General features: G+C 44.4%; 1 protein-coding gene across 1 annotated transcript; it reads right to left on the reverse strand.

Annotated features, from left to right (window-relative positions):
- Window positions 1-1059: 1059 nt before the first annotated feature.
- On the reverse strand, window positions 1060-18702 carry SH2D1A (SH2 domain containing 1A). Its single transcript, XM_075720689.1, has 4 exons — window positions 18566-18702; window positions 4327-4390; window positions 1868-2003; window positions 1060-1637 (listed from the first exon to the last, which is right to left on the reverse strand). The coding sequence occupies exons 1-4, from the start codon at window positions 18700-18702 to the stop codon at window positions 1597-1599; spliced, it is 378 nt and encodes a 125-aa protein (XP_075576804.1). The 3' UTR covers window positions 1060-1596.
- Between the last annotated feature and the right edge of the window lie 5884 nt (window positions 18703-24586).

Raw genomic sequence — 24586 nt, forward strand, 5'->3', positions numbered from 1 at the left:
AACCCGCGCTGGGCCCTCGCAGGGAGGCGGCTGCTGCCTCGGGACCCAAGCCGCTGCGGTGCCTCTCGCCCTGCCGCCGGCCACGGCTTGGCCATGTCTGCTGCGGTTCCAGCTGGCTTGTTCTCCTGAGCCTGTAGCCTGGTGTTTCTGGAAAAAGCCTCTTTACCTCTTAGGAACTGGTTCCTTCCTTCCAAGCTGTGCAGAAGAGATTGGAAGTGTGGGCACAAAGTATTTAACCGGCGCAACCCAAAGGAGGCTATACAGTGTTTAGAGCTGTATTTTTTTAAAATATATATTTTGTAGTCCATTTGCAATCACTGTTAGTTTTGTGCTTTGGAAGGGAGCACAGGAGAATCACCTTTTTTTGGCCCATCAGGACCATTTGTGCAGGTTGGAGCATGACTAACGGTGGCACAAACCAGCCAGACCCGCTGCATCCCCTCGCAGACTGAGCAAACACGGACAGGGCTGGGGCCCCTCCCAAAGCTCACGCAAGTCTGCCTGGCAGAACCCCCCCCCCAGGGGCAGCCCGGACCATGTCTACCACCCTTTGAGTGCAGTGCAGACCCAGTACTATCTCCTGAAACAAGAGGGCTGTAGGACATCCAGTCTGTTCAAGAGTGTTTCCTACTGTCTGCCAGTTCAGGCGGGGCAGCGTCATCGTGCTTGTTAACCTCTGCGTGTAAAAGGCACGTACTGCGAGTCCTCCGGTAGCCAGGTGCTAACCCTGCACAGCTGACGACTCTTGCCGATTCAAACCTCGCCTCCAGAAGCCCAAGCAGCAGCATGGAAACACAGCCAGATAGGTAAAGAGAAGCAGAGAAACTGTCACGCAAAAATAATTTATTTTTTTTAAATTGTATGCAGGGGTGGTTTGTTTCAAGTACAGAGAATATGTCAAAGCAAAGAACGACGTTCTCCACTTCACTGCTTGTTCTCGGTTACTCAGTGCATTGCTTAAGCTTTTGATCGGTTGTGCAAACTATGAATTTTGCCCAGCCAGGCAGTGGCGGACAGTTCTGCTGAGTTGCAAGGCAGAGAGCCTGGTATGGTTGGAAATCAGTTAGTGGGGATCCTCATGGTGCCAATTCTGGAATATCTTTAGGAATGGTAGGGATGACAGTCACACAGCCCACCCAAGGCAAGGCTACCTTAACGTAAGCAATTTTCCTAAGGCTATAAAAAGGGGACCTGCCCAGTTCTGCATAAATGCCAACCGGAACAAAGCAAAGCAGAGTCCAAAGTTAACCAATGTAAAAATTAGTAACTAATTATTAATTAGGAACTAATCTTGAAGTGAAAAATATTTTTTATTTGAAAGTGCAAAGAGAAAAAGAAGACATTACGCTATACAGTAGTTGATATTTTTTTATCCTCTCTCTCACAAAAAAAAAGGGGGGGGAACTAAATTCAAAACACTCTGAAACTTAAAACTTCTAAATTTTGAGCTAGAAATTCTATGAAATGCACATTTCTGCAAATGTTACAAGAAAACTCACGGAGTTGTATTAACTATCATATAAATTGTTCTGTTCTAGAGCACGGACTAGAGGAGACACTGGAAGATATGGTTAGCTCACACTTGGGGAAATATCTTCATGATGGCTGCAGGTGGAAGTCATGGCCGTCGTTTCTCCCTAAGAAAAATAATCACAGAGATATGAAAGGATGAACACTGCAAGAAAGTGACAGATCAGAAGGTTCGTACCTACAAGAGCGAGGGCTCACAGTTAGGGCATATTTTTGGCAATGCCACCCTGCTGGCTAGTTCAGGAGAAAGATGCAAATAAGTCTTAAAACCTCCATCCCCACCGCCATGGAGGGCCCTGCTCAGCCGCCGCCTAGGCTCCCTCCGCCCCGCGAGTACCTGGGGAGTATTTGGCTTTCGCCTGGTTGATGACTGGGTACTGCAGGGGCGTTATGATGCCTTGGTCGGGTTTCTGGAAGGCTGAAATGAGGTTGTGCACTTTCCGAAAGAGCCGCCGGTGGACCCCGGGCGCTGTCTGTGAAGCCAAAGGGTGAGAGGTGAGAGGGGATGCTGGGCGCCAAGCGTCTGTGCCAGGCTTGGGGTGCTGGCACGCAAGCCTTGTCCTCAGAAACACACACACCCCCCAGGGAAGGAGCCAGCTCTTCACTCGGACCCCTTGAAGTGCCAACTTAGCGTAAGTCAACGAGCTGTAATGCTCTCCTCTTTCCCCCGGGGCATTGCGGAGCCGTTTCCAGCAGTGTGGTCACATAAGGCTGGAAGAGGGACGATTTCTTAATCACTACAAGAGAAACCCAGAGCCTGCCGTGCTTGTTAGGCAAATTCCCAAGTGATCTTTTGCTATTTCTGGCCCTGATTTATTGCAGCCAGTGATTTAACCTCCAGCCTGGGGTTTATCAGTAAGATACTTCCAGCCTGGAAATACCAGTTAAGACAATCTAGAGAGCTACCTGGCACTTACCGGGGAGGGGGGGAGTCCTTACACCACTAAATTCACGCATGGACACAGCCTCTTTGCAAGCCTTTCCCTGGCTTAGGTGTTCATTGAGTATTCCTATCTCTTGTACAAAGGCAGCAGCAAAATGTTACCTATTTATTAAAAGTGGGAGTTTTTCTATCTTTCTACGTTAGCATCTTTTCAAACACTGTGAAATGAAACTGTCTGCTTTTAATCAAAAATCCAATGTTTCTGTTAAATCCTTCAGGGCATTCTCGTAATGACTCCTCCCCACCGAAGTCGTGGGAGGACAAGCACAGGTCCACCCAAGGGACGCGGCTCTCGCCCAGCAGCCGTGGGCTGAGCCCTGCCTCACCGGCACCGGCTGGAGGCTTCGCACTGGCTGGGATTTTACCAGCACTGTTTTAATTTCCCTGCCTCGTCCTTGAAAGATGGGTGCGACCTGAGCTTGCTCAGAGACTAACCAGCCACAGGGAAGGAAGCAGAAACAGGAAAGCACCAGCTGCAGCTGGAGCCTGTTTTGGCCTCGGAGGCACATTTTGTGGGGATAAGTTGGATTTAGGCAGCTGTTTCTAACAGCTGAGGCCAGCGTGGTCTTAGCAACATTTACTTAAAGGTTTCTGTTTGCTTAAAGGAAGGGCTGGTGTCATGGGTCTGTGGCTAGCACCTTTCCCTGCAGAGGATGTATTGAGAGTCCTGGGCCTTCAGGACACCTACGCTGTGAAACACAAATAGGGTTTGCCTAAAACACAGCGAGGGAAAGCCAAAGACCCATACATAGGAAGCCCGTGGAGGTCATGGGGGAAAGAGTTGTAGCCGGCCTATAGAACAGCAGAAAAACCTCACTGCAGACGCTGACATTACCTGGGGCCAAAGCAGGCTGCAGCCTCACCCAGGGAATTATCTTCCACAGGTGGAGGTCCCTGGCGGTCCTGGCATCCTTCCTGAGACACCTGTGCTCGCCCTGGCACGCCAGGTGCACCACCACCCGCACCCCACCCCAAAAACCCTCCTGTTTGGGCAGTGCAAATCTGCAGGATGCCCTACAGGAACAAATGAGCAAATTCTTCCTGGGTACCATTCCCAAGGGCGACACATAATTATTTGCTCTGCAGTAATGTGAGTCACTTTTACTCCCTGATCTGCTTCTGAGTAACCCCAGGAATCAGTCTTGTCTTCCAGAGCACTGCAGCCACTTCTATTATAGTAATGGCCAAGGAATTATGCCTGTCTAGAAATTATTTAATGTTTGTAATCAGTGCTCATTAACGTGCAAACAGAAAGCTAATTATGAATTAATACACAGAGTACATCCAAAGAACAAGACCTTCATAAAAGAAATACAGGTTAGCATCCCGATTCCATCAACCCCAATAGTTGTCTGTATTGCAAATGGTGTTACTCTACACTTGAATTACCAGTTTCTTATCATCTGGGTGAAAATATATTTTGTATCAAGTTTTGGCTACCCTATATATGTTTTGCACCAATGATGAATTAATCTGGAGAGCAATTAACTTTAAAACACTGTAGATTGAAAAAAAATTCCTTAAATATTGACGTTAATGGTACGTGGCATAGAAGGGAACTGATTGTGCTTGTCAAATTATAAAAACACAATATTTTTGCCATTTTAAATGATGCAAAAGAATGCACTATTGCATTATGCAACAGCTGAAATGTAACAAGGAATTAATTTATGAGTTCAAGACTGCCAGAAGTGGCACCAAGACATCTTAGTGATGGGTGCACTCAAGATCGATTACCTTCGATGAAAATCAGGCTGTGCAGAAACACGAATAATTTGAATATATTTCATTAAATCAATACGAACATCAAACAGGATGTAGAAATTTTCAGAAGAGAAAGGAGAAGTACACACCTCAGCACTCCAGGATCCAGTTTCTGTCCTGGATACTCTGTAGGTATAAACATAACCCTGATGCCTGTGGGGAAAAGAAAAAAAAAAAAAAAATCAACAGGTATTTATTACTCATTTCTATTGTCAGGTTTCACAAGAGGTGCACTGTGTTACGTGGGAGTCAGTTCATCTGCTAACCTTCCCTTTAAAATAAACTCACCCATAAAGGCTCTAGGTAGATAAAAAAACTGAGACACAGGTCAGAAGCAGTGTTCAACCTACTGGATTCTTTTTGGATTGGTCTGACTCAGATCTAGTTTAGCAATATTCAGTTATTCTAGGTTAAGTGACGTTGCTTTCATTCCTGCCTCAGCATTTTTTTTTTTTTTCAGTGACCTGCTTTTACTGACACACACCAGACATACTTTCCCTGGAAAAAGAAGGTGTATTATTGGCAGGTAGCATTACTGTATCGTGATTGATTTAAATGCAGATGTTCCCAGAATCAATAGCATCAGTATAATTTATTTGGAAAGCTAGACCCACAAAAGCGAGGTAAATTGCTCTTTGCCTTGCCCGTACATTTCTAATTCTCAAATACTGATAAAGGAGACATACAGGAGTGTGGAATGTTCCTTCTTTTTAAATCTAATTTGAGTCTTTTGAGAATAAGGAGTCATACGCTAATAACACAAGACATACTCATGTCCAGAGTCAGTCTTGGTTCTCTTACAAACCCAACACAGTGAATGATTTACATGGTAGATTATTATACTGATATCCAAAAGTTTAACTCAGAAGCAGAGACAATTGACGGTAGTTCTGTGGGTGCAACATTAGTTTAGATGGTATCAGATAAGAAAATTGTATTTCATACTACATAGATCTACATGAATACATAGCAGGATTTTAGGGACCATTCCCTATTTCAGCATCAATTCTTATTCTTAAGACAGCAGAAAAATACTATATTTCTTTCCAATTATACATGGTTTTATAGTAGTTACTACAAAATAGCAGAAACCATCAATGACACAGATACCATATGATTGCAATTACTTACGCTCTGTGTCATGGCTCCTGGATAAATTCTTGTTAAAAAGTCATTACAGCAACCTTTGCAAAGCGGTGTCTGATATAATTTACCCAAGTAAGAAGTTGTTAACAGTTGTCATACTGCTACAACCCCACGAAGTGGGAGCAAAAATGCCTGTCGTGATTTGTGAGCTCTCCCCCCACCACTTGACTCCCACTGTGATTAAATACGGAGGCGGAAGGCACAAAGCCGTTCCCTCCCGTCAGGCTGCTGCAGGGACAATCTCCCTGTGCAGCAGCTGAGACACTGCCCTCCTCCTCATCTATGGGAATATGCCTGACGCAGCCCCACGATCCCACCACAACTTCATCCACCTCTTCATGCTAACCAAGGGACAGTTTTCCCCAGAGACACGACTTTCCACCTGGCACCAGGTGGACATGAAAAGTGGCTGGCCACGCTTGCTTCATGGAAACCTAAGGAGGAAAACAGCCGCCGCTACCCCCGCTTCTTCCCCCAGCAAGCTCAAGTGCTGCAGTCTGTCAGAGATTTGGATGGGCCCAGAAGGGGCCCTTGGGAAGAGGCATAAGCAACCTGCTGTGGCTGTGGGAGGAGGGAAGGACATGGAAGGACAACACTGTTCTCCTGTCCGTGCCATGGCACCACGGTCACTGGTGTTTGAGGCCAAAGCTCAATCCCAGTCGCTTAAAAGCACATCCCTCTAAGCCACTAGATATGTTCATATTCAGGGAATCCGATGTCTCCATTAAGGTCCTTAGACAATCTCGTACCATCACATCCTTTCTTAAAACCTCTGAGAGCTGTGCCTGTATTGTCAGCGTTTCATGAGTAGCTGATGTTCACATTAATCTTTTCTTTTTAGAAATCACGAAGGGGCTTTCCTGCACCTACGTATGTAGCACACCAGACAATATATGGTTACTGAAACTAGGATTTTATAGGCCATAGTGTACTGGGAAACACCAGAGAGGTCCTGGCATTTTGTCCCCTCTCTTTGAAGTGGGTATTTGACATTCTTCACAGCAATTCTTTTTCAAGCCTCAAAACCAACAGAATCGGTATGTAAAAATCTAAAACTCACTCTCTTGCCTCCTGTTTTTAATAATACACTGTGCATATTACCCATGCTTGTTCTTGGTTGTCCCAAAGCATTCTGACTGCTTCAGTCTCTTTAAAATCTGATCTTTCCACAAATGGCTCAGTTGTCTGGAAAGCTACCATCTGTTGTTTCTTTCATCATTTGCTCTACCCAAGAGATTGCATGACTTGAAGTGGTTGAGGGGCTGAGGTGCTGCCCTGACTCTGACATGTCTGATGGTTTTCAGCACTCTGCCAGAAGGGTTTACTAAGCTGGACAAATTGAAAAATAGAGGTCAGACAAAGTAATATTCAGGGCCAAAGCAGGGTAAGGTATAAGACACACACCTATCCTGCATTTTTCAAAAAACTCTACTGTAAAATATTTCAACCGTACCCAGAGAAAGCACGAAGGATAGCTCAGATTAAAAACCCACAAGATACAGAAAAAGGAACAAGAATTTGGGAACACGGACACTTTGAGCACAGCATGGAGAATGGGAGGAGCATGACGTTGCTATCACAGCCTTGCAAAGGACAAGTGCCACTCACCTGGCAAATGTACTTTTTTTTTTTCCCAGAGGAGGAAAGACTGAAAGGCCTGAAGGGGTTCACTGTGCTTAAGCTGAAAAACATGTTATCGTCCATTGTTGGCTCTGATGCCATCAGTAAACACAGGCACTATGTAGATGGGAGATGGCCTAGGACCACCACACCTGCTTCTTCAAAGGAAATGCACAGAGGAAGGAGGACGCATTTTGTTAAGAAGGTGAACAGCTAGGTCTTCCCATCTAACTGCTTTCCACTGGGATCTTTGTTTCCGCAAAATTACAGCTCTTCTGATGAGTACTCTCCCAACGAATACTATCTCATCAAAACTTTCTGTTAAGCAGCAGGAACTTGGTTCATTACCACTTCAAAGTGCTTTTTACCTCCCATGTGCAAGTGACAAGATTTTTGATGAGCCAAGTTCTCTTTACTGCTACACGGACAGAGCCTCCCGTGAGAAAGGTTTTTATGATTTAAACTACCCAACATTAAATGACATCAGCGTGGACTGAAGGAAGATCAAGGTGGTTTTCTTAGAACAAAAATTAAATACAAAAAATTAAAATTGAGATTGTATGGAACATTACCTTCCAAAGAGCAAAACATGTAACACCAGGCAAAAGCAGGTGGAAAAGTGCATTTACTGGAGCTTAGGTCTGAGGAGATGAGAAATTCCCCAGCCATCATGAGGGGACAGCTCAGTTTTCTACCTTTTACTCAATTCACGGCAGAAAAAAGCTCCTACTGTGACACAATGTTCCTATATATGGTGTGGCCATGTGGCTAAAGCCAAAACCCAAACACCATGTGGCCTGGACATGGTGCTAGTCACTTGGGGCCTCTCACACACCTTATGCTTTGAAGCTATTACCTGGTGTCCTGCTTTCGGCTGAGATAGAGTTAATTTTCTTCCTAGTAGCAGGCATAGTGCTGTGTTTTGGATTTAGGATGAGAATAACGCTGATAACACGCTGATGTTTTAGTTGTTGCTGAGTACTGCTTATGCTAGTCAAGGGCTTTTCAGCTTCCCATGCTCTGCCAGGTGCACAAGAAACTGGGAGGGGGCACAGCCGGAATAGTTGATCCAAACTGGCCAAAGGGCCATTCCATACCATATGGCATCATGGGCAGTATAGAAACTGGGGGGAGCTGGCCGGGGAGCAGCGATCGCTGCTCGGGGACTGGCTGGGTGTCGGTCAGCGGGTGGTGAGCAATTGCATTGTGCATCATTTGCTTTGTACAGTATTACTGTTATTATTATGTTGTTATTATTACTACTACTATTTTACTTTATTTTATTTCAATTATTAAACTGTTCTTCTCTCACCCCAGGAGTGTTTCTCACTCTTACTCCTCTGATTCTCTCCCCGATCCCACTGGGGCAGGGGGAGTGAGCGAGCGGCTGCGTGGTGCTGAGTTGCTGGCTGGGGTTAAACCACGACACCTGGTGAGATGCAGGCCATGTCCGCCTCTCAGTGACCTGAACTCCTCTCTCTGCTGGACAAAATCAACAGGAGATGGGCACACGTCACTGAGAGAAGGATTTCAGAGAGCACACTTACAGTGACACTGGAGTACCAGCGTATCTTGGAGGAGGACCAGCTCTTGACACCCAGGCAAAGACTCAACAAATGGCTCCCTGATCCCTCATCTGGCCCGAGGACGGCCACAAGCCTCACTCACCATTGCAAAGCTCCTCTTTCATGCCAGTGAAGCTCAAGGGATGGGAGCAATCGTGAATTAACAGCTTGATGAACGAGGCCCTATCAATTTTTGATCAAAGGCAAAAAAAATGCCAAAATGCTAATGAGGGGAAGCAGAAAACAGCCAGTGCTGTAAGGACAATATTGGATAGCGCTTACGAAAGAGTGGTTTGGTCACCAATTATATTTTTATGTCATCTCTCTTATTTTTTCATCTCCATAACAAAGGATGTGTTATACCAGCTGGGAACTGCACTAGCACTGTCTTTGTTGCAATACCATCACTGGGAAAACTTTGTCAAAGGAAAATCTAGAAAAAGTTGCTATTATGGGAAAGAGTCCACTTTACATTATAGGCTTTTTTCTTTATAGCTAGATAATTCCTCCCAAAGAGCTACAAAGGCATCATTCACAGATGACATACTGAGACAGCATCTGTCTACCTGTCCTCTCCACTCCTCCTTTTCAACTGTGATCAGACTTGTTAAAACCGCATTTACTTTAACAGGTGAATAATTACAATCTTCTGCACCATTGAAATAGCCAGAGGATATTAGCCGCATGCTGCAGATTAAAATTAACCATGACATTTCAGCTGCATTGTATATTTTAAAATAATTTCCAAATGTTTTGTATCTCAGTTGGAAAATGTTATTAAACTAATTTGTATTCATTTCTGGGTCCAAAATGGAACAAATATAAAGGGAGAAAGACAGAGTGACAGGGGAAAGCCATGTCAGCAATAAATGACATCAATTTCTTCCTCTTTACATAGCTTTCTCTTCTGATGTCTTTGCAGTATATCAATCAGCTCTTCTTACCTGGTATATTTTGCATCCTGACCTTACCTTGGAATTTCACTTTACAATATTGCTTAAGAACCAGACAGTGGTGTGGGCTGCAAACAGTGGTCCTGAGCATTATATACTGCCCATACTCAGTTTCTTATAACTTTGCCACATTTCAGCCTTTCAGACCGAAATTTTGTTTCTTAGGTGTTTGCCTCAACTTTATTTATGGATGGAGAATGCCAGAAAAGGGAACATGTTAGGCAAAACAATGTTTTTTCCCATGTTAAAGAAAAAAAATCTTCCAATTGTTGGGGGTTTTGCCCAGTTTTTAGAGTAAGATGTAAAATTTGTTTGAAGGAAGGTCTTGCATTCTCTGAGAGAAAGCAGTGGTGGCTGTCTAGGCTGGAAGAGAGGCACTCTCTAAGGTTGTTAGCAGTTGTAGCTGCCCCATGCCTGCGCTGGCTGTACCATGGGCACTCAGCTAAGCAGGGTCCACGATCCCAAGCCACGAGTGATGTATGTATGTTGCCTGGCCTGGACTACCAGGTTAAAACCAACAGAAGGTAATTTAGATTGGGCATCTTGGGAAGGAAGATTTGGACTGGGTGGGGTGGATGTGGAAGGAAAGAAAAGGGGACCCATGTCTGTGTAAGCTGGGCAAGGAAACAGCAATGAAAATTGAACCCCTGGGAGAGAGTAAGACTAAATGAGTAAGGAAGGGGATATACGGAGGTGAAGCATGAGGGCGTTTGAACTGGGAGCAGCACAAAATGCTGGAGGGGTGAAAAAGACAGGAATAGAAGATGGGTGGTTTGGAAGCCGAAGATGTATGAAACAAGGAAAAAGGCCTCAGCAATGCAAGCCAAGTCAGCAGGCTGTACAGAATAACGCTGGCTAGTCTCAAAATCCATTCCCATACCCCTCACATTGGGAACCCAAAGCTGAAGGGTGCTGCAGGCCTGAGCCTCCTGTATCACAGTTTCTTTCGTGTGAAATGGAGTTAACAAACTCTTCATCTCACAAACTGAGGTAATGCTTAGAAACTGCTTAACACTATGGAGATGAGTAGTACTAATGCTATGGAGATGAGTACTACAGGAGAGCTCAGGGGGGACTCCACTTTCAGAGTGTGGGGTCAGTGGCACGCAGCAGATAACATAATGAGCATGAGAGGTCAGGTTGCAGCTGCCTCTGCCTTATCCAGAGGTGTTTGATGCAGGTCGCGGATCAGGTCCTGAACGCCCAGTCAGAGGGGCCAATCTCAGGCAGCATCCCAGTTGGCAACCCTGGACTGGGAACATGGGCGATGGCATGGGCACCGCAGTGGCTACAGAGCTGGGAGATGGCTACCAGAGAGTCAAAACTCATGAGGTCAGGGGGATCCACAGCACTGCCTGGGAGCCTGCACGTCCCACGTGTGCTCATCGAGGTCTCCCCTGCTCAGGGTACCCCTGAGATGCATGGCCTCCCCGATGCGACAGAAGTGACAGCTGCCAAAATGATGAAACAGTCAATCCAGCTGTCCACTTAAACTTCTTTCTCTTTCTTTCTTTTTCCTTTTTAATTGTTATATATCTGCTTGGTTTATTAATCATGGAAAGGCCAAAAGGTCTTGTCATTTAATGTAGGAGAAAATCTTATTTAAGCTTACAGCTCCTCACTCTGTCCTGGAATTTGCATTTTCTGGTTGACAAGCAGCCTGGTTCCTGCCTTATTTAGGTCTCAGACATACAATCAAGGTACAGCAACTTAGCAATTACCACCCATCAGCTAACCCAAGCTGAAGAAATAGCATTCACATTGAGATGATGTACAAGATACAAGCTCTATGTCAGCAAGTGTGAATAAAATAGTTTAAATCAGTGTTTACAACATCTGAAAAGCCCAACAGAGTTACTGTAGCTTAACTCACAGCAGCACTCTATACACACCCACCTGAGTTTACAATTATGTCACTGATTCCCCTATCAACAAAATCTTGTGGCAAAAAATTTACCCATGATACTGAATCAGTAATCAGTATTAGCTTGCCGTAATGCTGTAGCATTACAAAGCAAAAGCATTATCTTGATTTTCTCTTCTCAAATTAACAGCAGCTTGAAAGAGCAAGTCAAATCTTGTGAAATGTCTCTGAATTTGTGCACAGATTTCTGTGGAAAATTGTCAGCATCTTCACCACTTGAACACTCCTAACCACCAGTAGAAATGCCACTGATTTACCTAAAGAGCAAGTGTGTAGCCTTTCTGAGCAGGGTTTATGTTGGTCTGGTACAAGGTGATGCCAGCCAAAAGCAATGCCTCAAAGAGGAATTTCTTCAAATTTGGAAATAAAATGAGAATTTATTCAAATCTGAGATGCTCAATAGGAGGAAATTACTTTATGGTGGGCCAGTAACTAAGCTTCATGAATTACTATGTCCTCCAGAGTAGTACCTCACAAAGGCAAAAACTCATGAAATAAGGTTATCTGGTGAAATTCCTTTCATCACTTTAGGCAAAACTCACAAGAACTGCAATAGATAAAACACTATCAATAGCCCTGTAAATGTTACTGTTTCATATTTCTATGAAACATTTCTTGGTTTGTTTGGGAGTAATTCAGTGTAGCTTATTTTCAGATTTCCTATTTCTCTCAGAGCAAGGTAGGCACAATCTGACCGTAAAATCCCTGAACCTGAAATCACTGCTTCAACTAAATCTTCAAAACTCAAGCCTACAAAACCAGGATAGAGCTAAACTAGGTTCTGTTATCTAACCATCGTACCCATTTTGGCATTTACAGATTCATTAGCATAGCAGTTTCCCACCATTCAGTCTGTCTACCTTTCTAAAATCTTTCCAAGAAAAGCCATTGGAATATCTGAAGGCCATTAGCCAAGTTATTCTCAGCAAAGATGAAGCTCACTCTGATTAGCAGGGAACTGAAATACTCACCTCAGTGGAATTTACCATTGTGCTGTAGAAGACTTTTTTCAAAGCTGAAAATAGTGCGTGATATTTACAACGGCAACCTTGAATTGAGGGGCTCCTCCTCAGAGAGAAGCTTTTGTTCCAAATTACATTTTAAATGATGATGATGATTATTATGTGCGGTGTTATAATAAATGCAATTATTCTGCCATTTCTATCAAAAATATTACATGGGAAACAAAAGAAATGCTAAGCTGAAGCTGGCTCGTGATCCGGTATTACACCTTCACGCTGTACAGCTGGTACATCTGCCGCATCAGAAAGTTTCGGCACGTTGCCTGAACTTGTGCACTGTGATTATGGTGACAGAAAAAATAGCACACGTAAAATCTGATAGGACTGCAGCCTATCCCTGTTGCCATTACTGGCTCTAAACAGCTCTCTACTCCAGCTTTTGATTATCCTCCACAAATTGAATGCAGCACAGTACGTGAATGGCTGGTTTCAAACAAATAATCTGAACATACAGTTTGACAAGTATGTCATGTTTAGCTTACTTACAGGTCTGAAACAACTACTAACATTCCAAGTATTTTCAAGTAAACAAATTTTAAGACCCAAACTACAAATGCTTTATCTTTGCCAATTCAGGCATGAGCTGCTTGTTTCTGCATGTGTGCTCATATGTCTGTAAAGGAAAGCGGTGGTTTTGGCACTCAGGCATTTTATTTATGCATTTTTCAGGCAGTTTAAGAGGCTGCTTGTCAAACTAGCCGCCTTTATTGTGTCCTGTGTCCCCCATTGACTTCATTAGGAGCGGTGGGCACAGAGGATTTCTGAGGGTGCTAAAAACGTCAAATGGGGTATTGAGCAAAGAGGAAACCAGACCAGTAAAGAAAGCTCCCTGGAACAATCAGGTTTTGATACTAAAACCTTGGCATACTGCATGTGTCTAACATGTTTATAGTTAAAACGTGTTCATTTTTTAAAGCACATGCATTTCTTCTAGCCCAGTTTTCAGGAACAGCAAAAATCTTCTTGCTTTTCAATGCAACCCTAAAAAATTTCCAGGAAAAAATTGTGCTCCTCTGTTGACATGTTCAAAACATGACAAACAACATCCTTAAAGTACACATTACCAACTTAATAATGGTATTCATACAATGAAGATCTTGGGAGCATGTGGTATTAAAAAACTTTGCCAAAATCTGCAGGCAGCACCTCTGTTTGCAAGAGCCCCAGGGGACACTGCTGCAAATCAAAACCTTTCTACTCTTCCATGCACAGTTTAATTGTGGTCTTAAAATATTTATGAAAGTGGGTTCTTTGTGCTTTGCCAGAGCCACACCAAAAATCATTCTCTCTTTGAAAGCTTGCACGCATGCCGTGTGCACACCGTGACTTCGGACAGCAGAAAGCAGCATTCAAAGAAGATAAAACAATACTTTGGGAGAAACAAAGAAAGCAAGCAGAGCTTTCTAGCCAAACGCTCCAACAACAGGGGCCCGCCTGCCGCAGTTACCCGTCTCTGTAGGTCAGGTTTTATGCTACTACCTGTCACTTTTATGCTTGCCCTGCAAAATCAGTGTCAGTCGCAAGGGATTCATGAAGTCTTTGACTCTTCTCCTTTTTAAAGGTCAGGGCTCCACTTTTTAATTGGAAAAGCAAAAGGCGAATGAGCCTGACCGTGAACACTGCTGCCCTTATTACATGCCTTAGGAGGCTCGAAGACTGCCAAATATGTTAGGGCTTTTTGGGGGTGTCTGGGGTGGAGGGAGGGGGTAGGGGTTGTGGCATTACAAACTGATGCAGTTTCTTGGAAAAAGGAGGCATTGTTTGAGCCTAAGCAGGACTTACCAATTACTGTACCTGGACGTGCAGAGCGGCCACCAATGTAAGTTGAAGCTGATGACAGCATTGTCATCCAAATATTTGTGAAATTATTTTTTTGATAAATATTTCTTTTCTTTTCACCAGAACTGTGCCTTTTCATTTTAACAACTCCCTCCTTCCCCCATGCTAAAAAAAAGGACCCTAAGAAGGCTTGGATTGGGGGAGCTGGGAGGTTTTAGGTTTGTTTTGTTTTACTTCTCCAGGAAAGTGCAGGGAGAAGGGAAAGAAGACAGACTGAACACATTTTCATTTTGGAAAACTGGACTATTTTTCTCTTTTTCTTTGCTAAGAGCAATAGAACCAAGAACATCGCTGGCAGTATGAAACAGTTTCACTTCTGTTAGAAATTGTCATTGGAAACATGTAAAATTTTTTGTTTAGCTCTGATGCTTATTGCAATATATCTAACGGCTGAGCAGCTTTGTTTCTCCTGTTTCAAGATCATTTCAGTACTTCCAGTAAATACATGTTTTGCCTAATCTTGATATATCTAGGTATTCCTAGAGTGATCTTCAGCACAGATTCTAAACCAAAACGTAAATTTCTTAATAACTTTATTATTCCTAATAATTTCAATTATTTATTTAGAAGGAAGTATTAAAAAAGCAGATAAGTAATTACCCTTTCTTTTATTTTCTTTTTCTTAAACAGTGAATATAGCAACTGTATGTTTCCCTCAGTTTTTGCCAAAGCTCTCATGCACATACATGCTTGCCACCTGTTTCATCTCTGTGCGGGATGTTCGGACTGGAATTTGGGAGAGGTTGGGTCTATTGGTTTATTTTGCCAAATCCAGGCTTAGCATCCTCCATTGAATACATATCTACATCTCTCATGCCTTCCCTGCTTGTTCCTCCAATCTCTCCACTAAAGTGCTCTGCTTTGGTAAACTTTTGTGTGTCAAAGCACTTCTATAGTTTATGGCCCACATTTTTTTAAACTGTCATTGCTATCTTCAGTGTGAGACCATTTCCCAGTATCTTTATGATAACTGTCTCCAAAGTTATTGTGTGATATGTTGTTTACTGTATCTGCCATTTCTTACATAATGCTCTGAATTGAAATATTAAGAAGTATTGGAACCAAGGCTTAGCTCTAGCATTTTTCAGCCACCTTTCTCTCTATATCAGATCATACTCATCATAACATTTTTCATTTAATTTTTTATCTGGATTTATCCAAGATGCTATTGAAAATTTCCCTTATAAAAAATTTATTGAGGATCTATATTCTATAAGAAGCCTGCATGACTTTTACCAGTAATGTTTTTTTGTTTTACCCCTTTGCTTATCGTATATATGTTTGAATGCAGCATTAAATGAAGGTGAGTGGCCCATAATTTCCAGAAACAATTAGATAGGGTTCTGTTTCTTACTGAAGTCTCTTTTCCTCCAAAGATTCCAGAACTTCATAGTTAGCAATGCTTTCTGTTCTTTTATATTAGGTTTGCATGGCAAGGTTTTGGGAGCAAGGGGGGGAGGGAGGGCTACAGTGGTGGCTTCTGTGAGAAGCTGCTAGAAGCTTCCCCCATGTCTGATAGAGCCAGTGCCAGCCGGCTCCAAGATGGACCTGCCACTGGCCAAGGCTGAGTCCATCAGCGATGGTGGTAGCACCTCTGGGATAATGTATTTAAGAAGCAGAAACAACAACAACAAAAAAAAAACAGGGACACAAACTGCAGCTGGAGTGAGGAGTGAGAATATGTGAGAGGCACAGCCCTGCAGACCCCAGGGTCAGTGCAGGAGGAGGGCAGGAGGTGCTCCAGGTGCCGGAGCAGAGATTCCCCTGCAGCCCCTGGTAGCCCATGGCGAGGCAGCTGTGCCCTGCACCCACGGAGGCCCACGGGGAGCAGAGATCCCCCTGCACCCGGGGAGGAGCCCACGCTGGAGCAGGGGGATGTGCCCCAAGGAGGCTGGGACCCCGGGGGAAGCCCGCGCCGGAGCAGGCTCCTGGCAGGAGCTGTGGCCCCGTGGAGAGAGGAGCCCAGGCTGGAGCAGGTTTGCTGGCAGGGCTGGGGACCCCGCGGGGGACCCACGCTGGAGCAGGCTGCTCCTGAGGGGCTGCACCCCGTGGGAGGGATCCACGCTGGAGCAGCTCGTGGAGGACTGTCTCCCGTGGGAGGGACCCACGCTGGAGCAGCTCGTGGAGGACTGCAGCCCATGGGAGGGACCCCATGCTGGAGGAAGGGAAGAATGTGAGGAGGAAGGAGCAGCAGAGACAACGTGTGATGAACTGACTGCAACCCCCATTTCCCATCCCCCTGGGCCACTCAGGGGGAGGAGGTAGAGAAATTGGGAGTGAAGTTGAGGCTGGGAAGAAGGGAGGGGTGGGGGGAAGGTGTTTTAAGATTTGGTTTTATTTCTCATTACCCTACACATGTTCTCACTCCTCTCTCCTACTCTGATTTGATTGGCAATAAATTAAACCGATTTTCCTCAAGTCGAGTCTGTTTTGCCCGTGATGGTAATTGGTGAGTGATCTCCCTGTCCTTATCTGGACCCACGAGCTTTTTCGTTATATTTTCTCTCCCCTGTCCAATTGAGAAGGGGAGTGATAGAGCAGCTTTGGTGGGCACTTGGCACCCAGCCAGGGTCAAACCACCACATCTTCCTATTTTAATTTTATATATTTTATTTCATTCATGAAATTTCTTCCAAAGGACATAAATTACCACTGATATAGCAAAAAATCCCAACTGATTGTGTGCAGATGAAAGACCTTGTTACATACCTACACCCTGATTTAGACTAATGGTGAACTAATTCTAGGATTCTCTATTTTATTCAGCATTGTAACATTCTGTCTGACCCTTTCTCTAATGCCTTAGTGTTTCACCTGCACTGAATGACTTCTGAGTGTTAAGGAGATATATCACCATTTCCTCTGAGGGTTATTTAAAAGAGGTTCTGCTTTTATTGCCTATTCCCATCACAGGAATCATAGTACTCCTTACCTCTTGCTATGTCTATTCCATTTTCATTTAACTCAAGATGCTTCTTATTTCCCATTTTTCAGCTAGCTGTTAAGGTGTTTTTTAGCAGTAGTGCCTATCTTGGTTCACCTTCTGATTTCATGAGAGAAGAAAAAATACATCTTCTGCCACAATGATCTTCCCTGAAAAGAAGGTTGTGTATTTCTGGATTGCCTATAACCTTCTTGCATGCCTCCATTACTGGTCTACAACAGGGAAATAATAATGTTCACCCAGGCTTAATTGCATATTGTTGGAAATGTGTTCAAGACATTTGGGGAGAACCTGACTTAGGACTCTTCTCCCTCTTCTGTGTTTTTGCCAGGTACCTAAGCGCTCTCTGTTAGCTAATTTCTTACTGGCCCTAAAACGGTTTTCTCTTGTATTCCCTGTCCTACTGAAGTAAAGCGCAAGTGTCTGTTTAGCCTTGGAGACACTTCTTTGTTCTTTCAATGCAACGGTACTTCATTGTACAGCATTATCTCTCAGGACTTCCAAGACCTCTGCTTTTGCCAAAAGTAGGGTAATTAAATTGCCTCATTAAAACGAGGTCCTATGACTATGAAGTCCCCCAGCTCTCTCAGGAAAACCTCTCTACCCCCTCTCTGACAGACCATCCCATCAGATCTTTCCCCTTTCACCCTATTTGCTGAAACATTACCATTTAGTTCGTTACACATCAGTATTTCATGTACTTTACAGGTAGTTTACTCCAAGCCCAACAGCTCATGGGACACACAGCCTGACTGAGAACGTCCTGAAGCAAAGGCACATTCTGGATGATGCTACCCTTCCCGATGACAGGGGACCCTGCGGATGTTGCTAAGCACACCCATGAGCACATTAGAGAAGCAGAAGACAGCGGCAGAAAGCAAGAGCATTATCCAGCACAAAGAGGCAGCGCATGCCATCCTCAGTCAAGTTGCCTGGATCTTCTCCATGGCACCTCACTCGTCCTTCCTACATGCTCCAGGCCTGCTTTCTCTTTTTGTTTTATGCCTTTAGGAAGTGTGGGCTCTGCAAGGCAAAACCTGCTCCTCTTCGCTCTGCAAAGGACCCTGCACGCCTTATGCACCCCTCTGCCTTAAGTCAAAGTGAAGGAGCCTCACGCAAGTCTACAAATGGTAATATTAGGACATATTTTGTCACTGTTATGTGGGAACGAACACCCCGTACTGTGGAGGCAAAGGTTGGAAATCAACTACCGCCTGACCAGCCCTTCCCAGCACGCCACTCCCAGCCCCGCTGCCCTCGGCCGCTCCGCACCCCCGAGAGGCGACGGCAGCTGCGCGGGGCCGGCCACACTCACAGCACGCAGAGGCAGTAGACTCCTGGGATGCTCTCGCTGTCCCGCAGCAGGTAGCTGCCGTCAGTGCCTGCCGCCAGCAGCAGCTTCTCCCCAGCCTCACGGGTGATGCCGCCATGGTAGATGGGCAGCGCGTCCATGCTGGGGCTGCCTCCCGCCACGGGCAGCTCTCCCTGTGCACGGCGCTGCCTCTGCTCCTCAGCCGTGTGCTCCCTTCAGCATCGCTGTCTTGGTGGCAGATGTAAACAGGATGTGTTCACACCTCTGAAGCCTCCGCACAGGGTGAGACAGCACTGAGGGAAGAGTGAGGAACGAGCACAGCTTTTCTGTGGTTTTTTTTCCTTTGCCCCTTTTTGTTTTCCTTTTTCGCAGGCAGTAACATCCTCACAGCATCGCAGCTCGCGCGCAGAGGTGTCATGTCGCAGCCCGCCGTCGCCCATGCGGCTGCCCGCTCGGCAGGGACGTGACGTGATGAAGGACACGACGGCCGCAGGGCCGATGGCTGCCCTGGGCCGGGGCAGGGGGGCCAGGACCGTGGCACCACCGTCAGCGGCTGCTGCCAGGCACTTGCGTCCTCTGGCGTTAGCCCAAGGGGCGACAAAGGGCGAAGCAGGACCCCCAAGGCCCTCCGCAAAGCAGGGATTATTCTTTAACCTCTTATTTTTAAAATCCCAGGGGTGAGAAACTAGAGAAAGCAAGCTGGCCTCACCATCCCCGCATCAGCAGGCCACTCACCTCAGGCTGTGGGTGCCAAGCACGGCCCCTGCTCCACAGCGGCTGGTCCAGCACCCACAGACACCAGCCCCCGTCTGATTTACCTCACGAGTGGTTATTTTCATCAGCTTTGGTGGTGTTTAATCACTGTTAATGTCAGGGGTGATCAGTATTTCTGCTTGGAGGCAGGCAACAGCCTCAGCACAAGGCAAGGAGGCCCCTCACATCCTTCCTGACGCCATCGGTGCCACTGCCGCCTTCGTGTGCTGCGCAAGCGGGCAGGCAAAATCCAGAGACACGTCTGAAAAAGCCATTTCTCTCACCTGCTGTGGTCACAGACATTTCCTCAGTACACTTGTCACTTGAAAGCTCCCATACGTGTGTGCTTGCAAATGGGTCTGTTTGCAAACAAGCTGAAAATGTGCTTTTATACCCCCATAGATATTTCCACCCATGGAAAAACCGAGCATGTTTCCTGGCGGAGCGGCACCACACGGCAGTGACAAGGCGGCTCTGCCCCTGCAACCACGGCCACGGGGCCGGTCCCTGTGGGCTGCAGCGAGCTCAGGGCTGAATTCATCCCTGGCACAAGGCCGCTGTGCTCCCCTGGTGAGCCACGTTCTCACACCTGCGTGTCTGAGTAATAACTCACTAAACTATAGCGCTAAGTATGGGTCGTGCTTATGATTGATTCATTTTAAATTGAGTTTGCTAGCAGGACAGGGGAGAACGAAACCATCACACCCAGGTGTTCACAGAACACGATGTCCGGGTTGGAGTTAAAGATGGGTGAAAAAAACAGCTCTCTAGATACACACATTTCAGGAACAAAAATTAAATTAAAAAACACCAAAAATAAGGGCTGCTCTTTTTAAGTTTCAATCAATCAAAATGTTTTCTCTTGATTGTTTCACTGTGCGTGTCTTTCAATTCTGACCTTCAATATGATTTTTTCCTTGAAAATATTTTTTCCTGGCTAGCTTTAGCTTTTCCTTTTGAGGGATGGGCATTTCTGACCAGCAAGTCACAGGGTAGCTCACCAAAGTCACTGGCGGCAAAGCCGCGGCTTTCGGAGGCACCGTGAGCCTCTTGCCCCATGGGGAGACCCCGGCGGCTGCCTCCCTGCCCGGCGCCTGAGGGGCCGAGAAAGCTGCAGAAAACCTCAGCTGAAGAGGGACTGAAAACCTCCACCACCGTGTTTATGGCTTTTCTATCTTGTTACACAGGTGTTCATTACCCCGTTTACGCGAACCTGGGGACTCGGCTATCCTGCTTGGTTTTTTAAACCAGTTGTTAAAGTATTTGCACAAAAAGGTAGAGCTGCTGCCTGCTGCAAATGTGATTAATGTGGATGGCGACAAAGCACTCTTCGCTCATAAAGCTGGTGCCTATTTCTTCTCCTTTTCCAAACTACCTGTACTCTTGGGGATTTCATCTAACTTTCCCATTTCTTAACCTATTCTCCATATTAATATTTGATTTCAGAAAAAGTATGTGTGTAGTTAGCTGGAGAGGAAAAACAACCAGACTCATCCAATTATGCAGATCTCATTGCCCCACTCATCAGATTTCAACTAAAGCATAGGTAGAAAATCATAAAACTTGACTTTGAGATTCTCTCTTCATAAGGGAGTCACCACCAGGCCAACCTGCATACTCCCACCACTTTGATGAAGCAGTACCTGTTACTGTAAAAGAGCTGTAAACACCCAGTTTTGCTTTTGTGGGTAAGGAACCCATGAAACTCCAGCTACTGAATCACGAAGCCAGGACTTCCATACAAATCCCTTTATGGCCATGTTGACTAGGGGATACGCAGCTTTTAAGAAGTAATGGACATGCTGGATTTTGGAACAAGGGACACTAAGCAAGCATTGAAGCACCAAGCAAGATAAATCAAACTAAAGGATATAGGTGCTTCCTGGGCTGAAAAGAGAGAAACCATGACACCGCTAGCACAGCTCTGCACCACACCAGTGAGGCCGGGGAAATCCTCTCTTCTCCCACACAAGCCATCTTCACTGGAGCTTTGCACTGTTGGCACTGTTGACTGTTGCCCAGTCAGACTCACACCAACTGCTCCATTTTTTATCCATTTAATCTTATGCATCTAAAGTGTTGTTTGCCATCCTATTTCATACTGCTGCATATGCGCAGTGGGGCTGAGAAGACAACCCACAAAATAGAGCAGCAGGCTCGGGAGAGTAGGAGAAACAAAAAGAACCAAGCCTCGAAGAGGTGCTGCTCCTGTTTGGGCTTAGTCCCCGTTGCCTTCCACTGAAAATGGTGAATGCTGGACACTTCTCTTGCTTTGTGTGGAGAGTATTCAGCATATTCTGGACACCACAGTTTTGTGCCTTCCCTAAATTAGTCCAGCTAGCAGTCCCTGCAGTATACTATAAAAAATTTATCTAAAAAATACATGAAGGAAAGGAAGCACTTAAAAGTGCTCTGAAATATTTGGTCATGAAAAACAGGCTTAGAAAGATAGGCCTGCATAGACCTCTTGGGTCATCAAGTCTACTTCCCTGCTATCTTAGCCAAACACATCATATAATCCCTTTCAGAAACTCATTATACTCCGTCTTAAAAGTAGCTTGGGGTTTTTTGCTGTTGTTGTTTCCACTGTTCTCATTGGAAAGCAATTGCAGAACATCGCTATTCTGTTGTTTGGAAACCTGCTTCTAATTTCCATCCTAAATTTATTCATGACCAATTTATACTCATTTGTTCTTGTGCCAATGTTGTCCTTTAGTTTAAATAGATGTTTTCTCTTCCTGGAGCTTATGCCCGTGCGGTATTTATAGCGGCCTCCCTCAGCCTTCATTTTGCCAAACTCCTCTCATACTTAAGGCTCTCCCTTCCCATGGTCACTCTAATCGCCTTTTTCAGTAGCTTCCCGAAAGTGAAGTGAATAATTTGTGAATAGCGTGCACTATCCCGGCTGATTTCTAACATGTGCCTCATAAACTGTTACCGGCATTTCATTACCCTGCTGAAAATACCTTGCTTTATATGTTCTGTGTCTTTCCCCTCATTATTCTTTTCTTACCTATGAGCATGCAGGTATAGTAGAAACCTGATTAGCAAGACCCAGATGCATGAACTTGCACTCAAATTCTTCTGAATTTCATGCAATTTATCCTATCCTGGTCCTCAAGGTCACTCAGTTCTTCCTAAATGAGAGTTTTATTTGTCTCTGCAATGACAGCACCTCCCTCCCTTATGCCATTGGTAAATTCCATTAGCACACGCTTATTTTTTATGGGATCATCATTAATAAAAATGTAAATACTATCAGGCCCAAGACTGATGCTTGGGAAGCTCTACTACCTTCCCTGAGTGCTGATCTTCTCCTCCTACTACTCACTTTCTTATTCACTTTTCAATTTCTGTACTAATCTCCCATTTTAGTTAATAATTTCCCACATGGCACTGTACCAAATGCTGTACTTAAGTTTAGATAATTAGCTCTAAGCACTTCCTTTGTCTAGAAAAATCAATTATGATGATATTTCAGGCACCGGAACTTGTAGAAGTACCTGAGAAGTGGAGGTAGGGGAGACAAAATGAAATTACCTGAAGTTTTTTTAACACCTGCAAAGATTTGGGCTGATTTTCATTTTCAGATGAGCTGCTTCATTCATCCCTAGCAATGACATTTTCATACATTGTTGAATTTTATAACAATCCTGAATATTACAACACTAATGCAAGAGCAACATTAAAATTCTCGGATATTGTTATTTGACTGAAAATAAGAATGACCTTCAGGACCTTTATGAAATTAATGCTACTGCACAACTGTTATAGGAAGGCCTTGTATAAAGGGCTATAAAGCAAGCTAAAAAGTAAAATATCTGTATTGGTAGTTTTGCTGATACAGCAGTAGTATCGTAAATGCCATCCCTGTAGAAGTACTGAAAAAGCAGCTTCAAAATCAGCAGCTATTACAAAGTTTTTGAAAAAATATTTAACTGGCAAAATGCCACATTAAAACACAGCTAACTTTAAATATGATTTTCATTATTTCGTGTCACTTTCATTTTCAGTGTAATCTGACAAAATATTCAGAACAGTTGTATAGAATAGTATCTACAGACGGAGAGTTGCTATTCACATAAGAAAGTAATGCTGAGATTCAGCAAAACATCGGTTATTCTACAGAATACCTGCAGAGTCACCATTATCGTGTTTCCTTTTCGAGCTGAAATGAAAGAGGTTGGAAAAAGCAGGTTGCAATTAGCAAATGTGTAATTAGCTGTAAGGTTCTGAGCATCAATACAGAAGGAGAATCCAAAGAAATTTTGGCTTAAAGTTCACAGATTAGCATATATTTCTACAGCCTCCGTGTTAGTCATGATAGTCTATGTATGTTGCTTGGGAAAAGAAAGGGAAAAAAAATGGAAGATGGCTATAATAAACAAAGATTGGATGAAGGTGCAGATTCCAGCTTTATACTCCAGGATACATACATCGTTCAGATCTCATTTGCTTTGAGAAAGGCCAACCTGTAAGACTGGACCATCACAGAACTGCTCAAATGTTTGGGTAGTTGTGAGGGTGGCTGCAGATCCAGGCTTTTGCCCCCTTCAAATTAAACATGTAGCCCAGAGAAAAATCTCCTTACTGCAGACTATTAAATCCTTGCATGGCACATTAGCTACTGTGAGGATTTCTGTACACTGCTCAGAACCTGAAAAAATAAACTTTCTCATCACCTGGAAATTAGATGTTTAGTGCCATCGATTGGAGTTGGTTCTGGGGGAGGACAGAGAATATAAAAGGTTGTGGACCTTTATGAATGAAACTCTTTATAGTCATCAACATTTGTCTTCTGAGCACAGGTAAATACACACATACCATAAATGACGACATTTCACTGAACTTTACAATATTATTTCCTCTGTGTGGTCTCACTGCTTACCTGTGCAGTTGTTTTGAATGCTTGCTGACTGAGATAACACTAAAATTGAAAGCTACATAACATGGTGAAATTCATATTAAAAGTTATCTCTGTTTTAATGTGGTTTCTTTTACCAGTTAATATTTTGTATTTCTTCTTTCTCCAGAAGCATTGCTACAGCTGGCAATTTTGCAGGTGCTTGTGCATTACCAAGCTGAGATGCCATTTGCGATAATGTCAGCATAAGCAAAAATACTCATAGAAGCTCGCACCTTTTTATTTTCTGCTATTACTCTTTCAACCCTTTCCTGTAAAATTCAGCAATGCGCGGGTAGTCATAAGCATATAGGCACTCAGCTGCTTTGGGGACCAGGACCTCCACGTCTTTATGATTTAACTGAATC

Source organism: Pelecanus crispus, chromosome 13 (assembly GCF_030463565.1).
Source record: "Pelecanus crispus isolate bPelCri1 chromosome 13, bPelCri1.pri, whole genome shotgun sequence".
NCBI lineage: Eukaryota > Metazoa > Chordata > Aves > Pelecaniformes > Pelecanidae > Pelecanus > Pelecanus crispus.

What these genes read in the sequence shown, in the direction of transcription:
- SH2D1A (XM_075720689.1), bottom strand. Translation starts at nt 18,702, where the DNA reads ATGGACGCGCTGCCCATCTACCATGGCGGCATCACCCGTGAGGCTGGG. An exon ending in CTGGATCCTGGAGTGCTGAG is followed by an intron (nt 2,004 to 4,326) that starts GTGTGTACTTCT and finishes TTGGCTTCACAG; the next exon opens with ACAGCGCCCGGGGTCCACCG. An exon ending in GAAAGCCAAATACTCCCCAG is followed by an intron (nt 1,638 to 1,867) that starts GTACTCGCGGGG and finishes TATTTTTCTTAG; the next exon opens with GGAGAAACGACGGCCATGAC.